This window comes from Athene cunicularia (genome assembly GCF_003259725.1).
Source record: "Athene cunicularia isolate RWA chromosome 10 unlocalized genomic scaffold, athCun1 chr10_part1, whole genome shotgun sequence".
Taxonomy (NCBI): Eukaryota; Metazoa; Chordata; class Aves; order Strigiformes; family Strigidae; genus Athene; species Athene cunicularia.
Genome location: NW_020799112.1, coordinates 10,249,863 through 10,276,612, shown reverse-complemented (window position 1 = coordinate 10,276,612; position 26,750 = coordinate 10,249,863). Strand labels below are relative to the sequence as shown.

At 35.6% G+C, this 26,750-nt stretch overlaps 1 protein-coding gene across 3 annotated transcripts in view; it reads right to left on the bottom strand.

Annotated features, from left to right (window-relative positions):
* DENND4A (DENN domain containing 4A) overlaps positions 1–26,750 on the bottom strand; it is a 56,333-nt gene that overhangs the window by 4,898 nt on the left and 24,685 nt on the right. For 2 of the 3 annotated variants that reach the window (XM_026855594.1, XM_026855595.1), the window contains exons 9-30: positions 25,355–25,413; positions 24,542–24,686; positions 23,789–23,964; positions 21,851–21,951; positions 19,670–19,888; positions 19,286–19,431; positions 14,124–14,257; positions 13,095–13,230; positions 12,290–12,496; positions 12,058–12,186; positions 11,650–11,794; positions 9,460–9,579; positions 7,822–7,962; positions 5,782–6,875; positions 4,658–4,868; positions 3,454–3,548; positions 2,248–2,423; positions 1,999–2,145; positions 1,337–1,547; positions 836–1,090; positions 203–320; positions 23–49 (exon numbers count right to left, since the gene is read on the bottom strand). In XM_026855594.1, the coding sequence (XP_026711395.1) occupies positions 23–49; positions 203–320; positions 836–1,090; positions 1,337–1,547; positions 1,999–2,145; positions 2,248–2,423; positions 3,454–3,548; positions 4,658–4,868; positions 5,782–6,875; positions 7,822–7,962; positions 9,460–9,579; positions 11,650–11,794; positions 12,058–12,186; positions 12,290–12,496; positions 13,095–13,230; positions 14,124–14,257; positions 19,286–19,431; positions 19,670–19,888; positions 21,851–21,951; positions 23,789–23,964; positions 24,542–24,686; positions 25,355–25,413 (4,192 nt within the window). The remainder of the gene's footprint in view (positions 1–22; positions 50–202; positions 321–835; positions 1,091–1,336; positions 1,548–1,998; positions 2,146–2,247; positions 2,424–3,453; positions 3,549–4,657; positions 4,869–5,781; positions 6,876–7,821; positions 7,963–9,459; positions 9,580–11,649; positions 11,795–12,057; positions 12,187–12,289; positions 12,497–13,094; positions 13,231–14,123; positions 14,258–19,285; positions 19,432–19,669; positions 19,889–21,850; positions 21,952–23,788; positions 23,965–24,541; positions 24,687–25,354; positions 25,414–26,750) is intronic. The other variant, XM_026855596.1, reaches the window with a different exon arrangement.

The window sequence follows — 26,750 nt, the reverse complement described above, 5'->3', positions numbered from 1 at the left end:
CAACACCAAACTTAACACTCACTCTCAAACAAAAGAGTGCGATTTTGACCTGCAAGACAAAAAGTAGTATGATCAAAAGTCAGTTATGTATCTTGTGTGAAATATTCACAAAGACATCTTTTTCCAAAACACATTCTTCAGTTGCATAAAGTGAAAACTGTTCTTTAAAAGAACACCAAAAAACCCAAGAAACAAAGCTTACTCTGAGCATTCCACAAAATATACAGAGGCTGCCTTGGATCCTGATGCAGTTTCATATTGTCCCATAGCATCTGAATAAGAACATATTTACTGTCCTCTGACATACAGTTTCGCGGAATCTGAACAGAATGCATATAGAAAGATATTTTATTACAAAGTCATGACAGAGGACTTCTGTATTTAAAATATATCTTCACATGTATAGGCCTCAAGGTAAAAAACTTTAATATTAAAACTGCTGTTAAACCAGAGAAAGCTAAATCTCAACAGGGTATCAGTGACATAGCAAATGAGTATTTTGTGTATCTTCCTATAGTCCTAAAAATCATAACTTCCCCCTCCTTCTACTACTTAAATAGTCAAACTGCAGTAAAACCAGCTAGAAACTTTTCTTTGTAACTTTTCACAAATTACAGCGTGACTAGTAAGAGCTAAACACCTACCCTACACAAGTACTGCTGAGCCCAAGTTCTGGAGTTACGCATATTTTCCTTCAGTTGACACATTCTTTACCAATTCAGAACTGGGCCCAACATATTGTAAAACACGTTTCTAAGAGTTACTGAATTATCTAATGATTTCCTATATGGAAAAGCAAGCATTTCTCATATGTCAATATTCTCTGATTCCATACCTTGGAGTTTTTATTACAGTGCTCAGAAGAAAGTATTAATCCTGGTAAGTTGCTGGGCAGGTCCAAGCGTCTGAAATACCACACCAAATTCCAGAACACAATAGGATGATGATCTACAAAGTCTGCCACTGTTATTGCATGATCCCCTTCATTTTCAAGTAAGCTTTCAAGCTCCTTCCATACCACTAAAGGACTGAGATAAGGAACTGTTATAGGATCAGGACTAGGTAAGCGCCATTCTAGGCCCAAAGAATCCTGCAGTAAAAAAGAAAACATGCCATTAGTTGGAATGCAATTATCTTTAAAAAGTCTAATGAATGCTTTTGTTCCCTACGAGACACACCAACACCTAAAAGTTACAACTAATATTAAGTAATAAAACCTAATATTTCTTGTAATTTGAGATGGTTAATTCTGTTCTAATTAATGCTGCTTCACATTAATCTATCACACAGTTTTAACCCCGCCCCCCCCCCAATTTAAGGTAGAAAAACTACACACTGTTGGTCCTTGCAAAGTAGCAGGCAGGCTACCAGTAGGAATGATATGGCTGATCTTCTGGGTTTCCTTCTCATCTTCTTCCAGTGGACCAAAAGTACTGATGCTCCTTGCCACAGGGTGACTTGTACATTCTGATCCAGAGGTATTTTGTCTTCTTCCTGAGGGGATCTGGATACCTCTGGCACAAATACTGTCATGCTGCTTAGATTTGCTGGGGGGTGGGGGGGAAAAAAAGATTAAGAATCTTAGCTTTTTGTTTTACTCTGAGTGCTCAAACAAGTATACAAGACAAAAATAAACTGGAATTAATCAACCTGACACCTCAAGTTCTACCCTGTCAGCCACCACACTCATGTTACAGTGCAAGTTTTATTTCCCCTTGCACTGTTAATGAACAGAAACATCCCATAAAGAGTTCATAAACTCCGCAGAATTATAGATGCCTACGTTAATTTTCATACCGAGGATGAAGTGGTAAACACCATGCTGAAAAGGCACGATGTGGCCAACTCAGAGGTAAGGGAGTGGCAGCAAGTAGATCCTCTCTCAAATCAATTTCCCCTCTTCAGAGAGTTTCTTATTAAACTTACTTCTGTTGATAAGGAATACATGCAAATCCCCAGAGAACCTGAGTAATTTCTCTGCAGAAAATGCAGGTTTACCTATTTGAATTTATATCCTCTTGAACAGACATTAGAGATGTAGCAAGGCCAACAGTAGCTGCAGTGTTACAGGACTTCCCACTCTGATTTGAAAAAAGTGATGGGAAATGCATGTTTTCTGTAGAAGGGCTGGACTTCAGAAAATAGCTGCAGGGAACACAAAAAGCTTAATATTATCTAAAAACCCCAAATAAACACTTCACAATTATGAGCATTCAAAACAGAGGAAAATTCTAAGAATATTATTACCGTCCAGGTCGTCGAAGATCTCTGATTTCTATGCTTAAAAAAGGCAGAAATAAATTGCCACAGAATGGACACGTGGTATTGAGATTTGAATCATCTGCTGTCCAACCTGCCATGATTTCTTCATCATGAACCAAGCAGTCACAAGTTCGACACCGTGAACAGCTTGAGATGAGGACCTGCATACAGCAGATAACAGAACTCCCTGTAACACATTCTCAAAACCACTCTTCTTTTACAAAGCTATTAAATTAGCCAAAATCTTTGCCCTTAGATGAATACTACTCACCACCTGCATGCAAGTTCAGGCACATATCTGTTCCAGGGATTTAGGCCGGAACATTCTGAGTTAAACTTACGTATTTCAGAACAACTACTAAATCTTAAATCCAAACTGCATTACCAGACAGCTGATACAGTAAGTGACTTGAATGAGCATTGTCTGAAAAACTTATTAAATGTAGGTCTCTGTTCTACTGTAGCAAGTAGATGGATCTGGAACTATGCTTGTGAAATAAACATACTTCAGTTAAGTAGGTTAGGTGATCCTTTTATGGCTTCCCAGAGTAAAACCAGCTAGTTATTAAATATTTTTATTAACAATAACATGTAATTTGAAATCTGTTTGCAAGCAATAGTAGAGGAATATTTATGCAGTTACATGAATTATTCTTAGAATTTAAACACTCTTCTGTAGTGACTGCCAGTATAATAGAAATGAGGGGAAAAAAAAGAGATTAAAATAACCAGTCATTAATCCAAATTCACTGAAACAGCAAAAAAAAAAAGATGAAAAGAAAAAAGAGCATAAAAAAACCATAATAATGAAAAGCAAAATAATCTTACTACAAGCTACAACAAGAAATAGCTAATTACCTATTCTGTATTTTTAAATGTGTAGTGTATTTAAGACTTGTTATTTTCACTTTAAACAAATTCAGCTGCACAAGGGATTTAGACGCCTGAATTCAGTGGCATCGAATTCTCAAACTCTTGAGAACTGCAGCTTTAAGGAGCAAAAAATGTGCCTTCAATAAAGACATTTCTAGAGCAGGATTTGAAATTAAACCTACTCTGTCACAGAAATATTTATCTACCTTTCAGAGGATTAGTTCTAAGATTTGAACTTTAACAGAGATTCAGACAGCATTTATATTTAAAGACATATGCTTTTCACATATCAGTTAAAATCAATAAATTATCCTGTACCTCCATAGCGTAGTTCTGAAACACACTGGTACTACTTGTACTGCAAGAAGATATCAGTTCTGATTTATCAGGTAAAGGGAACTTTGAAAGAGAACCTATTAACAGAAGAAACCCAAAGTATTAGTTGTTCAGAATATGCATTTTTAGTAAACTGTTTTTCTGGTCAAACAACACGGCAGAAGAAGCAAAAAAACAGACAGAAAGAAATGCGAAGCTGGAGTGTGAGGCTGCCATCTGCCCAGCACCAACAACGGCAAAAATAAAATCTACCAACATAGAATTTCCATATGTTCAGTTTTCTCCTTGTACAACAGTTGGTAGCTTGGAAACAAATTTTACAGATTAAGTAATTCATATCCACACTTTCTGTCTGGACAAAAACTAGGGAAGGATTAGAGGTGCTGCTTGTAACTGCAGATATCGCTGACCCTTCTCTTTGACACGCTGACTGAGCCAGGCTCCCCTCAGCTTCAGGATGCTCCAGTCCCCTCGCTGTGATGGCAGCCTCCACTGCCCCTCTCCAGTTCCTCCACATCCCACCAACTGGGGAGCCAAATCTGGGAGTGCTCTTCTAGGTGCTAAGTGGAGGGCCTTAAGTAGACAGATCTTCCTTTCATCCTGATTCTGCTTAACACAATGTACTCTGTAGTGACAGTAGTACAGAATATGATACAACAGTTGCTACCAATTATCTAGTGCAGATTAGGGGAAAAGAAGAAGAAAAACAACAAAAAAGTCTGATAATCAGCCGCAACATTAGGCTTATAGAAAACGATAATAATTTTCCAAAAAAGGATTTTTACTATTAAAAAAGAAAATCTGATTATTAAAGTTACCACTTGAAAGTTTTTATAGATGTTTTCTGGAACTGTACATAAGATAATTACATGAATACTGAAGGACCCAAAGGGTCTCCTAGTTGCATAGCTGTAGCACCCAGAAACTTATTCAGGGTCAGGATGTTACTGTGCAAGTTATTCCACAAGAAAGAAGACCCAAAACAAGGTTCTACAATAAAAATGTCCATAGGTATGGGCATGTCTATATGAGTAATAGTTCAAGGTAGGAAAAGAAAAAATAACTTTTTCCACGAAAAGGACTAATGACTAGAATGATCCCAAACTGAGAATTATGAAAGAACAACTTCTAAAATTGGAATATTTTTGTTCAGATCAATGAATGCAGTGCAAAAGCAGTCTCTTACCACACTGGTCAAATTGTTTTGATGACCCATCATGGGAAGCTGAGCTTTCTAGGCTTGTCCTGCTGAGGCCAATTCCCTTAATTTCTGATGTGGCAGTCTCCTGAGGAGAAGCACTTTCAAAATCATTGCAGACATCTTCATCAGTTAGAGAAGTAGACTCTGAGTCCAGAGCTCCAAGAGATGAAACGCTGGCTCGGTCTGAATTTTGATCCTGAGAGAAGAAAACAAATTCCACTGAGAAAAGGAAAGGAAAACAAAAATATTTCTGAAAATAGAAGGTAGCTGCCTTTTCTCAGTAAATTCAAGGTGTGAACTTCCCCTCCTTGGAAAACCCTTCAGCTCAGATCCATGTTCAGAACTGATGTGAAACAAGGCAAGTTTCACTCAGGGTTAAATAGCTACAAGAGGATTCTTTTTTAAAGATTCTTCTAATACAAATATCTAAATGAAAACTTAAGCATTTTAATCCTTTAACTTTTTCCCACCATTGCTATGAAAGTCATCAACAGCCATAGGAATATATTTGGGTAGGCAAGGCATCTTCAACACTTTAGTTAATTAGTCTCTGGTTGGTTTTAAGCACATTACGGCAATATAGCAACAGCAAACAGCATCTATCTTCATTCCCAAGGACTGAGAACAAAATGAGTTTTGGTTTGAGTTGGTAGCAGCAAAGAATGTTCTAACCAAATGACCTCAGTCCAAAAGTAGCCTTAAATTATTTTGGTAATCAATACAAGATTTTTTTCATAAAAGCAATAAAGACTTAAAAACATTATTGTTTAAGTATTTTTTCTTTATGTAAATAAGGGAAGGCAGAGCAGTCTTCTCTGACCTGTCAACACACTATAGTATACTTACGGTTTCCTATTAAATATACTCCAAACACATACCTGACCAAAAATTATTTTTTTTTTTTTATTGAGGACAATAAAATTAGGATCCTGGCAATTCAAATATGAGTAAAACAACTTAATGCACACAGTTTACCATGAGGCATGTCATTCAAATGGGGATTCATCATAAAGGAGTCAGCAATTAACCTTTACACAGTTTTTCCCTTAATTTATAGCAACTTAGGTTTTCGGGGCGGGGGGGGGGGGAAAGGAATTATGAAAATTTACCTTTGAGGACGCAGCATACATTGTAAATTTTGAGTACCATTTGCTAGCTTTCTCTGCAACTCCTTTTCCAGCAGAAAACATGCTGCTTTTTATAACATCAAACTTAGGTGTTAACAGCGTATCCAAGTTGAATGATGGTGAAGACACAAGTGTTAATGCACTAGCCGCATCCTGGGACTGTTCCTTTGCTGGACTGTTTGGGGAATAAGCTGGGGAGGACCAAAGCCTGTCTCTTGGCCTTTCTTCATTTTTTGCATGATAACTCTTGGATTTGGTAAGATTGGATGGCCTTGGTGAGTTTGGGGGAAGGCTGGACCTCCTACAAGGTTGGATTACTGTTGGGCTCTTTTTATTAGCATTTCTGTCATCATAGGGTTTTTGCAACTCAATACTTGGGGCACGACTTGACAAAGGGCTGCTCATATTGTTCATGTACATTACTATTTCTTCAGCTAAATCTCGTCTTGCAGATGGAGTAGAAACACTTCTATCATCATCATCCTCCTCATCTTCTTTCTGTTGTTCCGTCTCAGCAACCAGCAGAGACAGTGGATCAAATCCAGTTTCAACATCTGTCTTTTCAACTGTCTTTACTGGAAAGCTGCTCTTTCTTTGCAGCTTTCTAGATTTTTCACTGGGGGATTTCACTGCTGTAGATGTTTCAGGTTCTGCATCCAAGTCTTCTAGATCAAAGATAACAGGAGACTCCGTTTTATCTGTAAAACTGCAATCAAAAGCTGCATCTTCATCACTAGATTCTTTCTCCAGGCTTTCTCTCTTAGATCCTAATGAAGAAGTTCTGATATTAAGAGTTTTTGGCCTTATTCTTTCCTGTAATGCACTAGATAGGATTTTGGCATCAGCTCCTAGTTTTTCAACAATTTCTCCAGGGTTTGCTTCCTGATTTATTCTATTTATCATGAGTCCCACTAAGCCATCTCCACTCAGGTTACGGTTCCTGCTTTCCCATGGTATCTCCCTTAAGTCAGGTTCTACTGCGCTTTTATGTCTTTTTCTTAAGGATTTACTTTTTATAACTTCTGCTTCACTGGCATCCTCAAAAGATGATGTAAACAGCAATCCTACAGAACTCTCTGAAAAACAGATGAAATAAGGTGCTTTATTTCTTGCGATTCAAGAAAACTAAACAAAATTATTGAAGAACACGAATTTGTCTCATCTTTCAAACAGTTTACAACACAGAGATGGAGTTCACTATGCTAGCGGTTGAAAAGTTGTGTTGACCACGATCATAATTTTTAAGAAGGGTCAGACAATAAAACATTTAAAAGGGAGCCAAATCATATGACCCAAGTACTTTGAGAGACACCATCAAGAAAAGTCTCAGATGTATTTAGTTTCCTCTTTTGGAGACATACTCCATTATTAAGAGGTATGAAAGCTAGGGACAGCATAGGTATCTAGGAAAGGGCAAAAAAGCGCAACACTTTCTAACCTGATGAACTAGAAATGGAGCCAGCGAAAGGAGTTATTGCCAGAGAAATCTCTCAATTTGCCAGAGCTTAAAGATGCAGATTTGAAAGTATGTTACTACAGTATTTCAGGCACAGCTGACAGTAATATAACAACAAGATTTGACATTATTAAAGACTTGTGAAAATGCCTGAAAGTTTCTTTTAATTGTACTGCATAGAAGACTCTTGTCTACCCTGAAAGATTTTATTAGTTACTAGAGGTCATAAGAAAAAAACAAGACCTGGGATTTTTTAAGCAGATGTTAACTACAGCAAAACAAAACAAACAAGAAAAAAAATCTGGAAATGCACAATATTCAGATGCATCTCCCTAACACAGCATATGGAGACTCTAACCTAAACTCGCTCCCACAAATTTCATCAGCCACGGCCATTACACCAATAAAATACTGGAAGTTTTATGGACGACAGAACTCAGGCACACTACTTAGAGCTCTTGTTAGAAATGGGGGGTGTGTGTGTATACGTATAAAAATATACACACACACACACACACACACACACAACTACACAGGAATCAAAATTTATTTTCTCATCCACTCACCCGTGCTAGCTTCTGCTACGGTACTATCAACAGTACCATTGAGCCGCACTATGCTAGAGGTGGCTTTTTCATTACTTGAGTTTTGATAATTTAGTTTAGGTAGGCAATCACCACTCCCTTTTGCACTCTCCACTTCAGACACTGTAAATAGAAGAGGACAGAGTTCTTTAGAATCAAAAGCAACTTAATGTAGGTCTCAAGTTTCCATTACCTATTAGATGCTTTACACAGAATTAAGTGACAGCATGTTGTACATATCCCATGATGCACGGGCTGATATCTACTTGGGCAGAGGCTTTCAAGCTGGAACAAGTGAACTATGGATATTTAATTCCCAGCATTACTTTTATAACTAGAAGTTCCATAAGTTTCTGTACATGAAGTCCAAGTAACCAGTACTTGCATATCAAAACTTGTGCTGGTTGTGGAGACTAAGACTGCCTTTTTTCACTTGCAAAAGATAGGTGTAGGAGTATTTTCTCCTGCCTTTGCAAGAGCTCAGGGCCAATAAGCCTGTCTTCGTATAGATCTTGTTACCCTCATGACCATGACTACACAAGAGAAATGAAGCAAGTGTTGTAGTATTTATATTCATGTCTTTGATATGAAAGACAAATTCTGTTGTCAGGTGGCTACTCAAAATAGACAATTACTTCTCTAAAGGAATGCAAGCAACATAATATTCTCAAGTTGTAATCAAAAGTGCAAGTCATTTTCAGCACAGAGTATTATTACAGGGAGCCACAAACTTGCCTTAATTATGGCTAAAAATAATACAAGCTTTCAGTAGAATTCACATTTTCTGTGTTCTCAAAAGTTTCATTAAAACTAAACAGCCTGCCTGCCATCTTACAGGTATGTTCTTATGACTGTGGGTAACATTTATACAAAGGAAGAAAAAAATACTTATGCTAGAAGGAAGACTGTGGTGAAAAGAAAACACTGAAGTAACTTTTTTGGTTCCATATTTTCTCACACTTTTATATGATTTCCAAGGGGACAGTTAACTCAAATATTGGGGGAAAGCACACCGAAAAATTTGAATAATGATATTATGAGGAGAACATTCATTATGAAGACTATTTTCAATGAATGTATATGGGAATCTATAGTACTTAAGCATTTTTACTACACAATCTGATCTGGTCTATGCTTGCATTAAGTCTATGCTGCTCAACTGCAGTTAAGAGAATCATGAACAGCAGATGTAAAACTTAAAAAATTTTGAGAATTCCAGGGAGCTGAGTAATTGAGACCTCTCACAGACCTGCAAAAATTCAGCTGTTTTCTCCTTATGGGATTTATAAAGAAAACAGACGGGTAGAAAAGGCTTTCTTGTAGATTATGCCTATAAAGCAATTTAATTTTTTTAAAAGACAAAAACCTTAAGCTGTAATTATCATTAAGCCTTTATATTACCATTATCACTTATTTGAAACAGAGGAGGGAAAAAAAGATCTGTACTTTTGAAAGTTAAACCATTAGACATCCAGAAAATTACATTTAGAGAAAAGAATTTAAGGCATGAGCCATTATCACATATATTCACTGTAAAAAAATCAGCTGTCCCACTTAGCTTTTGCTGAAATCCCTATTCATCCACAATGAACTAGATATCTGTATTCACAAGATACATACAAGAACTGGAGTCACTCTCTCTCTTGTCCTCTTTTTGTTCTTGTATATCTTGAAGACAAGTTTTCCCTTGCTTGGCTTCTTCTTTGAATGATGTGTTATTGCCAAACTCTGAAACTCCCCCTATCATAACAGGACAATGACAGTAGAAAGACAATTATGCTATTTAATAGTGTGACATTGTTAGACAGAATAAATTGAATATCCACAGCAATTCAAAGGCCTCTTATCAAGTACATTCCAATTAACAGTGAACATTTTACCACAAAAAAGTGAGAAAAACGATTGGCTTACTTTTACAGTATAAACATTGAAGCGATGCTCTACAGGATGAAATTAAATGGGTAATTTGCAACGTTTCTTTTTAAATACTGTACTAAAGCACTGCTTGTCATTGATTCTGTTGCCTGGTTTATGTGATCAAATTGTCTCATCTTTTCAAGAACTCTAAGAGTCATCTAAACATGGTTTCATTTTAGTGTAATATGTTTCTCAGACTTAATGCATGTAATTCCCATGGTTTTATTCTAGAAAGTAAAAAAAATTAAAACAATGCAGCAGCAACCATGAGTGTGTTTGCAAAATATAATAAAAAAAAACAACACCACCCAAAACCACCCCTGCAACTGTTCAAGCCAATAACTGGCCATTCTTAAGACAAAACACTGACCCAAGTGTAACTAATATAGTCTGATTGAGTGATTTCAAGAACTTAACACTAATATGGTTGTTCCTCCTCTGGGTTGTTACAAAACATTAGCATCAAGATAAATCAAATTAATAAAGCAGAGTAAGTTTCTGTTCATTATAAATGTTAAGTGAGCACTTCAAGTCACATGCATTCTGTGTCCTTTGTCCAGACCAACCCAGAGCCTCCAGCAGCCCCACAGAATCTTTAGGGGGTTTAACTCTCCTGCAGTCTAGGAGGCAACAGTAAGCACCAGGATCAAGAGGGTATAACACAGCCAAAAGTCAGCTTCTTTCCCTCTCTTCCCTAAAGATACTACAAGAGGTTAAAGACCTTGTTGCTATTGTAAAGATAACAAAATATTCTGGAATTTATGAAGAAGTTTTTGGATTGCCTGAAGTGTCAGCATGCATTCGAGTTATGTGCTTTCATGCAAAGAAATATCGAAAAAAATCAGATGATGTCAAAAGTAAATCCCATTAATTGTATAAATGATAGTTACTTAGTAAAGGACTAATTACACTTCATTAGTTTACGTGGTCTGAGTTGAGACAACACTGCTAAGCTCTTATATAGTGCTTTGCACAGATAGGTTTCAAAAAAATCATTAATCAGGAAGGTCAGCTTCATGAAGAACAGGCAGAGATAAAACAAAATTTGTTCAAGGTCTTCTAGAAGGCTAGTGGCAGAGCCAGAAGTAGGACTGTAGTCTCCTGAGTCTAGAAGAAACACTTTAGCCATAAGGCCATCATACCTATTCTGTTTGTCAGGGTAAAGAATTATTTTTATATATTTGGAATCACAGAATAGCCCTGGTTGGAAGGGACCTTGAAAGAGGATTCAAATAATCTTCATACATTTATACATGTATAATGTAAAGGTCTTCCAACGTCAGCTACAACTAAACTAACTATATTGCTAGTACTTTAAAATGTACTATCTTACCTTACTAAGTTATAAATACTGTGGGAAGTAGTACCTACAAAAATTACAAACTACAGGTAGTCTCCAGCATGATAATACAGCCATTTGAACATCACGTAAAAGTTTCCAGTAAAGAAAACCAAAGTTTACAGCCTCAAATATTGTACTCACATTCTAGATAAAAGTAAGTATGATAACTTCAGTTGGTATGCAGAACCTGCAAACAGTACTACAAACTCAAGGTCTAGTTCTAGTTGCCTCTTAACTCAGGTGAAAAAAGGGGGAAGAACAAAAAAGGTAAGGCTGGACAGAAGTTTCTGCCAGTTATAAGACTGGCTATTGCATGAACTAGGATAATTATCACCTAGATCTCAGGTTCATATTTTTTCTCCATAGAGAGATGATACAATAATTAAAGAGCAGATTATTTTGGAATCAAATATGAAAAAGCACTGTTTTTTAAAAATTATGCAAGAACTTTTTTTTTCCTCTAAAATGGTTTTATCAAATTCACAACAAGATCATTATTTAAACAGCTTTCTATCAGCATGAAAATAAAGAAAAGGATGCAAATACTCTACCAGGAATGGCTGCGTGTGAGGTGCTTGCTGGTAGCTTTTTTAATGCTTTTTTAAACTGCGCTATTCCTAAAACAACATTTCGTATTTTCATCCATAGGAAGTAGCCACCTCGATTGCTTGAAGGCCAGGTACTTTCCAAAACAGCCTATTTTGGAAATATCAAAGTCAAATAAAGTAATCTGAAGAAACACAGGTGTGAAATCATTAACTTAAATTTCAATTGGGTTACACTGACAGTTAAAGTAGACTTCTAAACCTACAAAAACAAAGAGAACAATTGTTCTGCCTTGTGTTTCTTCCAGTTACTAGAAATAACAGAATTACATCTGAATTGCTCCTTTATTTTGCTTGCTTCTATTTGCCTGGATAGAATTGCCTTTTTTTCCTTCCTCTTTCAAAAATACTTACCTTATTGTAGTACCCATAAGTAATGGCATTAGGGTCAACACCAGCTTTCTGCATTTCAAACAGCACTCTCACTGCTAGCACAGGCTGACCATACTGTCCACACAGCTGCATGAGTACTCGGTAGCATACCTGAAAATACACAAGTTAGTATTGTGCTTCTGTAGTCAAACACATGCTTCATTCAATAAAATCCATGAGGTATTTCTGGAATTCTGGGGTTGATTTGTTTTACCTCATCCGGTGGATCTATTTTTTTGGTATGCATTTTTTGTAGAACGTCATATGCAGTTCTCAGAGCCCTGACTTTTGAATGGCACACTTTCACATAAGCAGGAAGGCAGATAAACCAAAGACCATAGCAGTGACGTAACAAACATCTGGACCACATCTGTGGTATGGATGAGTACTTCTTAGCAATTTTATGTGCAGATTTGATTTCCTGTAAAGAAACATAAAGATTATTTGTGTATATTTACATACATGTTACACAAACCTCTATGTTAAAAACTGAACATGTATCATTATACCTACAGAAATAGCAACGTTATTATGAACATAATAAAGTAGAAAGCAGAATGATGCAAAAAGAAAATTGTTGTGCAATATTCCCCTGCTGGAAACTTGCATTTCTTTAAATTTATGTCTTTTGCTTTTGGACTGCATTTTTGTAAGAAATGTTTCAAAGTCAGAGCCCCCCTTAAAGCCCTGGACAGTGAAAAGCAATGAAAGAGTGGATGTGGAAGCCCAACAGTTTATGCTCATGGAAAACAGCATGAAGAATGTGGAAGGTATAGGGACAGCAGAGCAAATGACAGTCTGTGTACACGGACCCTGTACGATACAGCGTAGGCAAGAAGCACAGGTAAACATCCAAAGAACAATTAGCATGGCTACCCTGCAGTCACTGTAGCTGTCAAGAACCATTAGTTAGGCTACTGCAGCCACTGCCAGGTCAGTCTTTATGGCCAAACTCAAGACAAAGGCAGCAAGCTCGCACTTTCCGAAGCGCTTCGCACCATGATAATATCTGCAAGTACCTGTTTAGTTCTTCTGAACATTGGCGATGGGCTGTTGGGACTACTGGCTTTTGAGGACAGTTTGTTATTTGGCGCTGTGAGAAAGCCTTCAGGTCGCTCAAACAAATCCAGTTTTAATACTGGAAATCCATTGTAGCTGTAAAAGAAATGCATCACTTGACTCCTGTAAGGCAGTTCCAAAGCAAACACAATAGCATAATAGCAAATGAAATCAATTGCACAGTTGCACTAGAAGTTACACAGGAAATAGAAAACACAAAAGTAAACCTTTAAAGACACTGTTGACAAAGTGGTTTACTAATCCATCTCCGTGATTTCATAAGCCTGCACAAACAGCCTCTTAACCTGCTATTTCAAATGTAAGCAACTTAAAAGTGATAAATACATTTGCTTTCATAGCATCTTCTTTAATTAATGTGTCAAATGCAATGGTATTGTTTCTAGTTAATAAAAAAAAATTAATCTGTGGCTTAGCCCCTACTAAGCTTCACATGACAGATGTTTATAAAAATCAATATGAACAATATCAAACTATCTAAAAGATTAAATTAGATTTTAAGATGTTTCTCAGAAGTAATAAGGAAACCAATAGACAGACTCATTTGACATAATTACTAAATTAGTAACACCAGTTTTCAGTGATTCTTTGAAATGTACTCTCTCTTTCCAAAGAGCATCTGTAGCTTGTATCATTATCAGCAGTAGCAGCAGGCCAACAGACTGGGTCCATTAATTTCAATTTTAACCTTAAAAAGTGTCAACAGTTAGCACAACGTAACGTGAACACGCAGCCAGCTTTATTAAGTATTACTGCTTCTGTGTGTACACACACACAAAATCATTAAAACTTAAAAAGAGCTGGCACAGTAGGCATTTTACACATTTTTACTTGAGCAACGCAAAGGGACAATCTGTACAGATTTTACAGAAAAATCTGGAATTCGTGGCTATCACAAGAACCTAGAAACTAAACTCTACAAGGGCAGCTGCTAGGATTTGTGCTAGCATCTTGCTGTGTCCTCAGGTTACCTGTATTGCAGAGGGTGCTCTTCGCCATTTGGCAGATGAGGAATCTCAGGTGGTGTTATGAAAACTGTATGTTCGCTTTTGTATGACTCATCCAGCTCTATCAGTCGTGTTTCCCCAGTTTTGTCTGTGTCTACCTGGAGAAGTTATGTTAAAAGAAAAAGTAGTTACTAGTGTTATTGTATTTTCTGTTGTTACAGCTGTACGGTCAAGCAGGACAGAGTCTGTAAAGGACTGCACCTTAAAAGTAAAGATGCCTTGCAAAATTATGAGAATAGTAAGTGTTGCATCGTTTTTGTAAATTTTACCCCAACACAACAATAATTGTTTAACAATATACTCTGAATTGACTGTTTTCAGGTAAATATTACAAGCAGTTATACAAAGAGGTTAATCTTTCTGAATACAACCATTTCTGGAACCATGTTTCCAACTGTAGCAATAACTTGAAATTTATTTTTAAATATGAAAATAAGAGCTATTTTTTTCCCTCTATTTTAACCACTGAAAACAATAACTTAATCCAATTGTCTGAGATAAACAGAATCTACAAGCAATGCCATATAATAATTTCAGTCACTTACATAGTAATTAAATTCATGACAGTTTGCAGACATTGCAGAAATAAATATGCATTGAAAGAGATGACAGAATAAAAACGTCTAACCTCACTAAAATTAAAGGGGGACAGAAGTAACTTTTTCTTTTCTCTAAAAAAAGCAGTAATTGAAAGGTGAACGGTAGCTTCATGATTTTTTTTTCTCTTTCAGATAACTTAAGAGTTGTATGTGTGAAGACAAAGCACATATTAGGTGATCCTGTCCTCTCATAGCTAGGATAGAAATGCAGTTTATGGATAACAAAGGCAACATAATAATACAATAATTAAGCATAAATTACACCTGCACCTGTTTTGTTTTGAGCTTTGTAGCTGGCAATTTGACCATAAATCTTTATTTTGCTAGCCTGACTGTTGCAGGGAGGAGGATAAATTTGCACTCCCCAAATTAATGCCCCTAATTTAAAGACAGCAGCACAGACATATTCCAAAGCTCCAGGCAAATTTCAAAGCATCATACTGCAGGATCAAGTGGGAGAAAACTGTCCAACAATTCTACTGAAAGAATTCTATTCCATTGCTGGAGACAGAATTAAAGAACCAAAGCAAAACTTGGCAATCCCAAACAAGGTTTTGGGAAACTATGAACTGTTTCCCTTTGAGAAAAAGAACAGACATGCCTTTAACTTACAAGTTTCCTACTGCTACTGTTCACCTTACAGAAACCACTAGGAAGGAGAGCAAATATAGCATGGATTACATTCCACCCAAGAGCCTTTACTTGACAGTTCTACTTATATTTGTATTGGTTTGTCTGATTTTCCGTCACCAATTCTGTCTCCTCAAATACCTCATAAGCGCTGCTTCTGCTTGTAGCATGAGACACATCTCCATCTCAAAGAGCTGGCACTATCAAAAACTATTTACTTTGTAGTGCACAGACTATGCTTTTTATTCACATATGGATAGCCCCAGTGTTCAGCTCAAATACTGTCACAGTTTACATTTATAGCCATTACTGAAATGGTTTAAATGGTAGATTAATGGTTGGACTAGATGATCTTCAAGGCCTTTTCCAACCTAGACAATTCTGTGATTCTGTGAAATTACAGCCAAATGGTACATTATTTCAAAGAAATGAATAAGCAACCTGTGGAACCCAAGAATGCACGTTCTTCATGCCTTAAGAATTTAGCAATGGAGAATTAATGAACAAAAAGAAACATATTCCACAGTTCTCTCCCTCCAGCAAGGTAGAAATACATCAAGTAGTTTCAGTAGAATTCTTGAATATTTAAAATTTGATAAACATACAAAGAGGTGTTCTTAATTACACATTTTACTGCATGAGACAGATGGAAAATATTAGCAAATCGAACCAGCCAAGTAGCAAGAACATATGGCTCTTGAAAAGTAGGAATAAACGAAACCTTACTTAGTAATTTAAATACTTCTAAGGATGTAAAACCCCCACAGTTACAAGTTTCACCAGTGAAATACAATAAAGCCACTAGCTTAAATACTGAATTGAGATAATTTTTGAATTCCTGGAAAAATGAAAACGTGAGAGACAATTACACTATATCTTTCAGTAGACAAAATGAGTAATCAATTACAATCTCTGCTGCTGCTGTCTAGGATAAAATAACACGCAGAATCCAATTCTTAAATTAAAATATTCTTATAAATTATTTGAGGCAGATCTTAGATTTTACAGGTGACTAATTACATAAAGTACAAGTACATAAAACTTGTCTCAACCCAGTGGTTTATAACTAACCATAAGAAAGTGTTGTAACATCTTTCAACCCATGATATCACTCTTTCACACATACCTTTTCAGGTACCGGTTCACCTAGTGAAAGACATTAATACATAAATAGATATTCACTTTATTGGAATCATTCAAATCTGGTATCTAGTCAAAGTAGAGCATCTTGCCTAAAGCTCTAGTTCATATAGCATTCCTTAGTACACTTCAATATTTTGACTTTGTATGTTACTGTTAAGCATACTATCAGAAATAAGAGAAATCAAGAAAGAGAAGCAGGAAAGAGAAGATGAAGCAAATATCATTCAAAGAAACCTTACAAAGGAACTCACTCCCTCATGTCAGTGAAAACCTAGTTTCACAAGAAATTCTAAAGCTATGACAAATCTTAAATGCATAGCAATTCCTGTGCCTCAGTTTCCTCACAATTAGTGGCATAGAAGTAGTTTTCCCATTAACAAAACTGAATAAAATCCTCACTGACAGAAATAGAAGCTGGAGAAGCACAAATGTTTTCCATAAAATTTATTCTCATGGCACAGTCAGGAGCATTTTCTTATAGTGGAAAGAATCTGCCCACAGCCTCAACTAGCAAAATAACTAGCACTATTAGAACAGATGAGGCTCTGCTTCAGCTGTACAAGTGGTTACTTAACCTTTTAGAAAAGGTGAAAGCTCCAGCAGTTCCACAGATTATGTGCAGTCTCACAGTAGCATCAGCAACCTATGTATTACTTTTTCAGAAGAATTGTTTGAATTCCCAGGCAAGATAATGTTAGTTAGGGCATCAACTTCAGTGCCCTCATAAACCATGCTATAAAATTAAATAGAACAGATAGAATTTGACACTTACATAGCCATTGCATTTTGAATAAAAATCCTATTTAAAATTAGTCAGAGAACTAACCTGTAATACAATGGAAACTAAGTACTGCTCAACAGTGTTTAGACACTGGGCTATGTATATTCCGTTTTTAAACACTAACTGGCATAGAACAAAGCAAACACTACATGTTGAAGGCTTTTTAACTGAACTATAGGATAATTGAGTGAACATTACAGAAACGTTTGTAATTAAATCTATTTTCAACCCACACATACCTGCAGCTCATGCTGTAGAACTGAGAAGCATACTTTTGAGAACTGCTACTAATAAAATATTGAGACTAACAAAAGACATAGAGCATTAAATACCATTAGACCATGCTTTTATATTTCTCTCAAACTTAACTGCTTTCAGATTTGTTTTCAAAACAACTGTTTTCAGCTCTTCTGCACTTTCATAGCAGAAATAGCCATAAATAGAAACTATAAATAGCAGTTTTCATAGTCTTCAGTATTAATTCCTGTGGAACAAACAGCAGGTGACCTACTTTACAGGCAATCCTAGACAACTGTGCATTACTGAAACAGTGTCCCAGAACAGAGTGTTACAGGTAGCCATTAAGATGACAAGTACATGTGGAATTTCTTATAATATTAATAAAAATTTCTTTCATGTTACAATAGAATCAAAGAGGGATATAAGATTGTGGGTTTCAGTTCCATTCTTCTAAAAACAAAAACTAAAGTGAAAAAAATTCAAGCAGCCTCAAAACAGTTCGGTAGATCCTCTTTGGAAATACAGTGAGTTTTCAAAAGCTAATATACCTAAAATATACTGTTTTCTAAACTAGGTCTTCACAGTGCTCAAAACTATACTAATGTGGACCTTTCTTATAAGTACGGTAGGATTTTTTACAAATCTGAGTGATACTTCCAGAAAAGACTAAAAGGGAAATCCACTTCGAACTGGGAAATTCAACACTCTGTGAGCTCCAGTGCAGCAGAAGTTCTAAGCTTGTTTCAAGAAAAACACCTATTGAGATCATGTTGCCCTTTCACTCTCCTTGTCACATAATCCTTAACAATTGCCCTTCCTTCTCATTACAAACGGGAGAATAGCACAGCAGCAGATAGCAAGGTGATCCTTTACTGCAACACAAACACCACAGTAAACAGAACCCCCACAAAATGTCAACCTTTCCAGCTTATACATGACACGACATGATAAACTTTGCTGACTTTAAGAAACCTATACATTTCATATCCATCAATATTTGATACAAGGTCATTGCAAAATATTCTTATCCAAGAGAGGAGTATCAATACAAGCACTATATTTAAAATAGTTACATCAGCAAGCTAGTTTTGAATTGGGGAAAGCAAGTGACAGCAGTATGAATGAAAGGAGAATTGTCAGAGATTCATTTTAATTATTTACTTTTAGTACAAGCCTTCTAAAAATTCTCTAATAGTAACTAGAGAATTACTATTAGCAAGAACTGTTTTTAAGCACATTGTTTAAAAAAGGTCAAAGAACCTTATATTTATGATTAAAAAAAAATACTAAGACTGCCTTACATTTATTAGTGTGCTGCTTATCAACCCCATTCCTAAATGGGTGCATGAAGTATTACACAAGCTATAAAAATGCTTGTAGTCTTATCTAAGAAATATAATTTTCTGATGAAGAAGCTCAAAGTTGCTACTTTACAGCCAGAATATTAACAATTCCTACTATGTACCAGTATTTCAGGAGCTTGCATACATGTGAAAATTAGCACTTTTAATTTGTTCATAGAATATTATATTTACACTTTGAAGAATCTGAAGCAGAAAATGAAACAAAGCCCAAAAAAGGAAAATGGAAAGTTCCAGTGGGTAGAAAAAAGGAAGCAAAAGAAAAAAGAGAAATAAACTTGCACTTCAAATATATTCTTCTCGCACTATATCAGTTAATATAAATAACAGCAGAAGTTTAAAAAACCTATATTCATACGAAGACATACTTACTTTATCTACACAGTCATCAAAAAATGCAAGGCTTGCGTCCTTATCACTAACAAAAGAACACTCTTCAATGAAGCGAATAAACATTTGAGTTTTGGTCATCAGCGTGTAGAACTTCTGATGTGAACGATCTCGACTTTTGAGGAAACCTATGAAATGAAATTCGAAGCATGTAAGAATGCCTAAAACAAAAAGCCCTCACCAAAAAGTCAGCATATATTCTACTAATGAGCAATAACCTTTCTGTAATCTTTGTCACTACTATGCAATTTCTTGTGCACTTACATTTCTAACATAATTCACAACACTAACACTGCAAATATTTTTATTTTTTAAATGACAGAGAATCGAAAAAAATAAATATACATAAAACAAGTGACTCTTCACCTTGTAGCTCAAAGAGAGAACTTGCATCTGTGGCTGTTTCAGAGGGTGCCTCTGTTATTGGCCTGAGATAAGACCTGTAACCTTTAAGTATTGAGGCCATGAAACACAGGAATGCTTCCTGGATCTCCAAATCTAACAGATGCAATTTCTTCCCAGAATTAAAATCGTAGTCATTCATTGCTAATTCCATTAATGCATCTTCTCTTGGTCGCTGTTGCACTGTGAACAAAAACAATATTATAACGTTTCAGATATTTTTTTTCCAATATTGATAAAAAAATTCTCTTTATCCTACTAGATTCACTGATTATTGAGCTCCATTAAATTTGGAACAGATCAAAATATATGCAATTAAACTCAATCATGGCATGCGACAATGGATTCAGCTTGACCTTATACAACTCATGTATCTCCGAATAATGCCAAAACCAAGACACATTTACTTCTTCAGCACATTAGTTACTACAGCAACAGAGAGAACAAGTATGGACAAAGCTTAAAAAAAAACCCTCAAAGAATACTGTTTATAAAAACATGTCAAATTTTTACAAGAGCTGATTGAAGAAGCATGTTTTAGGGACAAATACATAGATGGGATGTGTTTTTTTTTTTTTTTTTTTTTTTTTTTTTACCACCACAGTGTCTTTCATTTCGAAGCATTCCCAAAAAGTGGAACATACATATTAAGTATCTATGCACACAGAAAGAAAAACACCACTCAGATACAAAGTGAAGCCATCAAAACACATCACAATGCAAAACACTGATATAGAGAGAAAGCAAGCATTTTTTTAAAAAAGATCTAGCAAAATCCCTATTCTTAAAGTAGATACTTGTATCAACATTTTAAAGCCATCATAACTCTAGCTAAGACTTCACTGCTACACACACACAAAGTATGGTTCTAATGATGTCTCAAGTGAAAGATGGCTTCACTGCTGTCCTTCCACATAATATAATTATAGTCAACCTCATATTGATACCATGTTAAATTCTTATTATAACTTGCTTAAAGATCAGCACCACTCTTTTTATATAGAGAACATAAGGTTTAAAAATTTTTCTAAAGAAATTCTCACAGTAAAATACATCAAAATTTTGAACCAACAGACAATTTTTATCATCTACACACATTTTCTTGTGCAGCACACACCAGTCAAATTCACTTTCTGTACATTCTAATTGGGACATGATTTAATTCTAGTGACCTCAATAGCCAAAAGGGTGTAAACAGCCTTTAAAAAAAAAGTGCCCTAAATTACAAAGATCTCATGCAATATGCTTTCCAGGTATGTATTTCTCAAACATGCAGTGTTAATCAATCCCATCCTTTTCAAACTCTGATTTAAATCTTAACCACTTGCTGTCTCTGTCACTGCAACTTGATTTTACAATTGTGTTACTGCTCCTTAAGGTTCCCTTCAATGTTTATGAAAATCATTTTCTAAGCAGACAGGTAATGTCAGAGCGCTGATGGACTTTCTTCCTCCTTCACAAAGTCTATTAGCTGTGACACCCAAGTACATCAGCTGACTTGGACTACATTTATAATTCCAAATGTTTTGGTTTAAAGAATTTCACTAAACATCACCCCTATTCATTTCCCTGCTTTCTCACATCAAGGTTCAATATAACTTGCTCTGCAATATTTCAAGATTCTATCAACAACCAACTTTTTCTTAGAAGTGTCCTGTAATTGAGCTATACATTTTAAACCCCAATGTTTATAAAACATTTGTTATTTCCATCTTAAAATTTTAAGGTAAAGTACTGTCAAAGTTATCTCAAGACTTAACCCGGCTTTGAAGACAAAACAACGGTCTTTATTAGGTCCTGGCCTACTCTTTGCTTTACTATTTGCTTCTTATAAAAGCTCTGCACTTTTTTTGGTACAAGGGTAAGATCGAGCACCTCCTTTATACATTATATATGTCTGTCTGTCTGTCTGTCTGTCTGTCTATCTATCTATCTATCTATCTATCTCTCCTCCATCCCAGAAGCCCCTACATGGGTTCTAATCTCTGGATTTAAAAGCACAGATTTTCCTGTTCTGTATAAAAACATTATGTTTAGTGTTAACATATTTAATTAGCTATAAGAACATTTTTAATTAGCTATATTTATCTGTTAATGTGGCACACTATATCCAATGTAAATCTTACTATGAACTTTCCCACTCACATTCTGCCAGTTGCTGATATAAATTACTTAAAGTGTTCATCAGATTTTTACATGGTTTCTTTGGTAAGATCTTCCATGCAATCGTTTTCTTATCTCCAGTTCTGGAAGCGGAAAAGAAAAAAGTATGAGTATACGCTGGAATACGTGCGTATATAGCACTGTATTCAAAGGATTTTTTTATATCCCACCAGAGAAACGGGAGAACAGTGAAGTGTATTGAACAATTTGCTCCATTAAAACAGAACTAAGAAGGATTGAAACAAAGTCAAACTTGATTTACTATATGGAGATTTGATCACAGACATCCAAACCAATGCCCCATATTTCAGGATGATGATTATGCAGCCAGTCTTTAGCACTGAAATCAATCCACTTAGAACTCATGAAAGATGGATTAATAGTATTAAGCACCTGCCATTGCACAAGCAGCCACCACACATGCTATGTTCTGAGCTGTAATTACTTAAACCAGGATGGAGATAATGACTAGAATGCTCATAGTAACTTGAAATCAACTTGATAACTACTTTGTGTTTAATGCATATAGATTTGGATTTAACTGTATTATCATGATGAAATAGTTACAACGTTCTTTGTCAACAGAGGGCACCAGCAAACCTCAAGAACCAATTGTTCAAAGTTGCAAAACCTGTAAACATTTGTTTTGACAGTTTTTTCCCGTGTGATGAAACTGAATTAATCTGTCCTAAGAAAATGCATAGAAAAACAGCTAACAGTAGAATGAAAACAGAAATAACTGGAAATAAATTATTTTCCATTAATATGTAGCTAATTAGACAAATAGCAGAAGAAAAACACAAATGTCCCTTTTAACCAAAAATTAACAAACCCAAACCTGAAGTCATTGCAGCCTAATTTGAACTAGTTTCTAAAAACTTCGTAACAGAATTACTATGCAACTTGGTATCAGCATAAAATGCATAAAAAACCCTTTTCTTTACAAACACTTACATGAAACCTTCTCTAAATCCACACACAGCTACTGAAGCAAAATAAACCCACAAATAAGAAAATTTAGGAAGAAAAAGGTTTTAGGCATAGTAATGCTGAAAAACTGCTACCAACAGGAGGATGATACAAAAGAACACCGACCAAAGACTTTGAGAAGTTACACAAAGTATATACTGATTATATTAAACATTATACTGAAAGAAAAATTTAGTTCTGAAATACTGTTTTAATTTTGTGTTTTAGAATCTTGAATTTACCCTCTTGTCTATTTTTGTATCACATCATCACAAAGAAATAAATAGTTTTGAATATCATAATATGGATTGTTTCCTGATGATTTTAACAGTGAACAGTTGTCCCTTACTAGTATTTCAGATACTAGATAGAATTACAGAAAAATGTAGTACACTGTAGGGTTTGGAAGGAGAAATACTATAATACTGTTATTTCAGTTTGTTAATGATGGCATGATCCTAAGTCTTAATAAAGACTCTCTCATCCATGAAAGTTCACATCTCTAATTCTCAACATGAAGTTCCTATACTTCATACTGATATGGAGTACAATTTAATTGTTATAATTTTCAAGCAGATGCCCCTGTGAAGGTACTAGAATTTCTTCAACACTAAGGAAGATGATCATGAAAAACGAAAATGACTATTCTCCAGGGACAATGAAGTGAGACACAATATGGTTAATCCAGGAAATGTGCCAATGTGTGCAGTAAGATTTTAATGTAACAGAATAAAAGGCAATAATGTTCCATGAGGACTGCACCTCCACTCTGCCATGCTGAACATGAGATAAAATTTCTGGCATGCTCATTTCAAGAAGGATGATGTATTAGGGAGTTCAGAAGTTTAAAACAAACAAAACTTCCCAAAGTTTTGCCAAAAAGCCAGGTTTTGCCTTTGAAAACAGGAAGCTAAAAAATTAACATGGAAAAAGTTGTTAATAAATACTTACTGAGAAATTGTATTGGTATCTAGGTCAACACAGCTAACGTCTGGTGGAGGGTCATAGAGATCAAAGTATCTTGAATCAATTCCCACTATGAATGGGCATGGTGCACTTAACACATCTGCCAGTGCCAAGGGACAGAGAGGAATATATGGGCAAGGCCAGTGGAAGGGAAATATCATCTTAGAGAGACAGAAACATAGGTTAAACATGTATAATAATATAGTCTATGCAAGTATAAGCCACACTTCACTAACTGCCACTTCAAAATTATTTAATGTGGCAGATAATTACTACTGAAAATCTAGATGCAGATTATTAAATAAAAAATGCACTGATTTATCTAAAATTCAATGTGTGTAATTTGTAGGAAAAAGCCTCTTCAGTATAACAGACGGCATATAGTAGAGGTAGCAAAACAATGCTTAGTGAAGACAGGCAGAAAAATAACATGCATTTAAAATTCTTCTGCAAGAGAGAATGCAGTGCTATTTGAGAAAATCAGGAACTCCTATTTAGTGCATTGTGATGACCAAACAACATGCTTATTTACAATATTTACACACAAAGAACCAACAAGAGTTACTCTTTCTCTTCTTTGTGGGGTATCATTAGCAACATAAACTTTTCTCTCTGATGATCTTTATTTTTATTTTAAATAACCTTTAGGCCTATAAGCTCTACTACTAATTTTAGATTTTATCTAAACCCCATTCTTTTTTCCACTTACATGTGTATCATTAAAAGAACGTTACTTACAGAGACTAATGCCTCTGTCACACTAGTAAGGACAGAAGGTCGCAATGAATGGATGAGAATTTTATGTTCCGTCACAGCAAATACAAGTAGAGTTACTGCATTTTCAGGTCCTAAATTCTGAAGTAGTGTAGAAAACTTGCCTCCACTGTTACAGAATATAAACACACTGGTGAGTTACAAGGGACCAAAAAAAAGAAAGAAATATTCAACAACAAAATGGAAAACAAGATTCTAAAGTAGGATTTTACAAACTTAGATCTGCAAATCTTTCTTTTAAAGAGATTACAAGGTAGATTACTTGGTGACTTCACTGTTTAGTGAAGAATTGTTACTTTCCAATAGTAACCATGATTCCTTGAGACTCTTCAATCAGTCTAGACTATTTTCAGGACACACGCATGATGATTTTTCTTTCTGAGAGGACACACGCATGATGAATTTTCTTTTTGAGAAGCAATTTACAGGCAGAAAACATACATTGCTTTAATCATTCTCCTGCACAGAGACATGAAATTTAAGACAGTTACGGAACTCCTTCAGTTACCTTGCATTACCTTGGAAGCCAGGTACCAACTCCTAAAAAGAGGATCTAACAGTCTATATTCTGCCTCAAGAACCACTAAAATTATTTGAAAACACAGATATTGTTCATTGTCAGGTCTAATCACATAAATAAACTTCAGACACACTAGCTCCCAAAAGGCACCAGAATAGGTACATTAATTTGTACAAATACAATTCAAAGTACCAAATCTTTTCCACAATGTAAGTCAGAATACATTTCACAATTAAACAGAAAATACTGCTACTTGCCTCAGTGGAAGGGGTGATGACACAGGTTGGCTAAGAATCAGGTTATCATGTGGAGATAGCTGGAAGATTTTAAAATACATTCTTTTTATTCTGAACTTTGGAAATTTTTGTATTAGAAATTACACAACTATAGCAAAGAACACCTAAAACCAAAATTTAAACTAAGCTGAACCATATATAGCCCAGTTGTGCAGCACTGTTAAGAAGTGGCATGCAGTGCTGTGTATTGGTATCTATTAGTAAAAGCCAGGCAAAGCACACTCTTCCTTTCTTAGTCAGAATTGCATACATTGCATATTCATAAAGGGGAATTTAAACTAGCTAATACTGCAAAAATTGAATATATTAACTGCTGAAAAATTAAACCTTCTGTATTTTAAGGGAAGATCCATAGTTCAAACACAGGTTTCAGGAGCAAGGGGGAGATTCTTTTTGAGTTTAGGGGCAAATAGTTTGATAAAATGCGTGAAAGGGAAAGATGGCAGGTCATAACAAAGTAATACTTTCTTCAGAAGACATGAGAATTAGACTTTTAGCTGATAGAAACGGCTCAGCCTAGCTTGGATAGAATCCTTAAAATTTGCATTAGTTGAAAATGCAAGACAGATCTTCTTAATTCACATTTCTTTCTTACAGTGATATGACGTCAAGAGAAATCATTCATATATTCAGCATGCCTAGTACTCAAATGAGTACAAGAATACAGATACACTATTAATTTAGCAAAGGTCAGCCGATGTTTTCAGCCATAGTAATCCAAGGTAACAAGATACCAGTTTGCTTAATCCTCCTTGCTAAACGCTCACGCATTTTCTATCATACAAAAGCGCACATACCAGTTGCAGTAGTAGTTCAGCAAGTCACAGCAACTTGTACAACTAAGGTGCAAGTTCCAACCACTTTTAGTAAAATTTCCTGAGTATGTTTCACCTTAGACCGCACTGCAGTCAGAAGATCAGATGAATTAAAAATACAAATGTTGAAGCACTAAGTCACCTAACACTGCGCCTGGACAGACACAAAATGTACGACATCAACAAGAGTCTGCACTTCTGCTTCCTTGCATATTGTATATCACAGAACTTTTGAAGACTGATGTTACATTTAGCTTCAGTGACAAATGAGGATGGCCACACCACTCTACATGTTACATTTGTCTTCAAGTAAGTCACCCTGTGACGACAACCACCACCATTACCTTGTTCAGTGACAGAATTCAGAGACCCCAATTTTTCAGCCTCAGGTAACCTTCATAAACTACCCTCAGAAAGGAAGCATCAGTCTAATATCCCATGACTTTTGTGTTTCAGCAAAAGTAGATAAACAAAATCAAGCACCTATTCAAAGTGCATGTCTCCCTTCAGCAGAAGGGGCACTTACTGCTGCCATTCTTCAG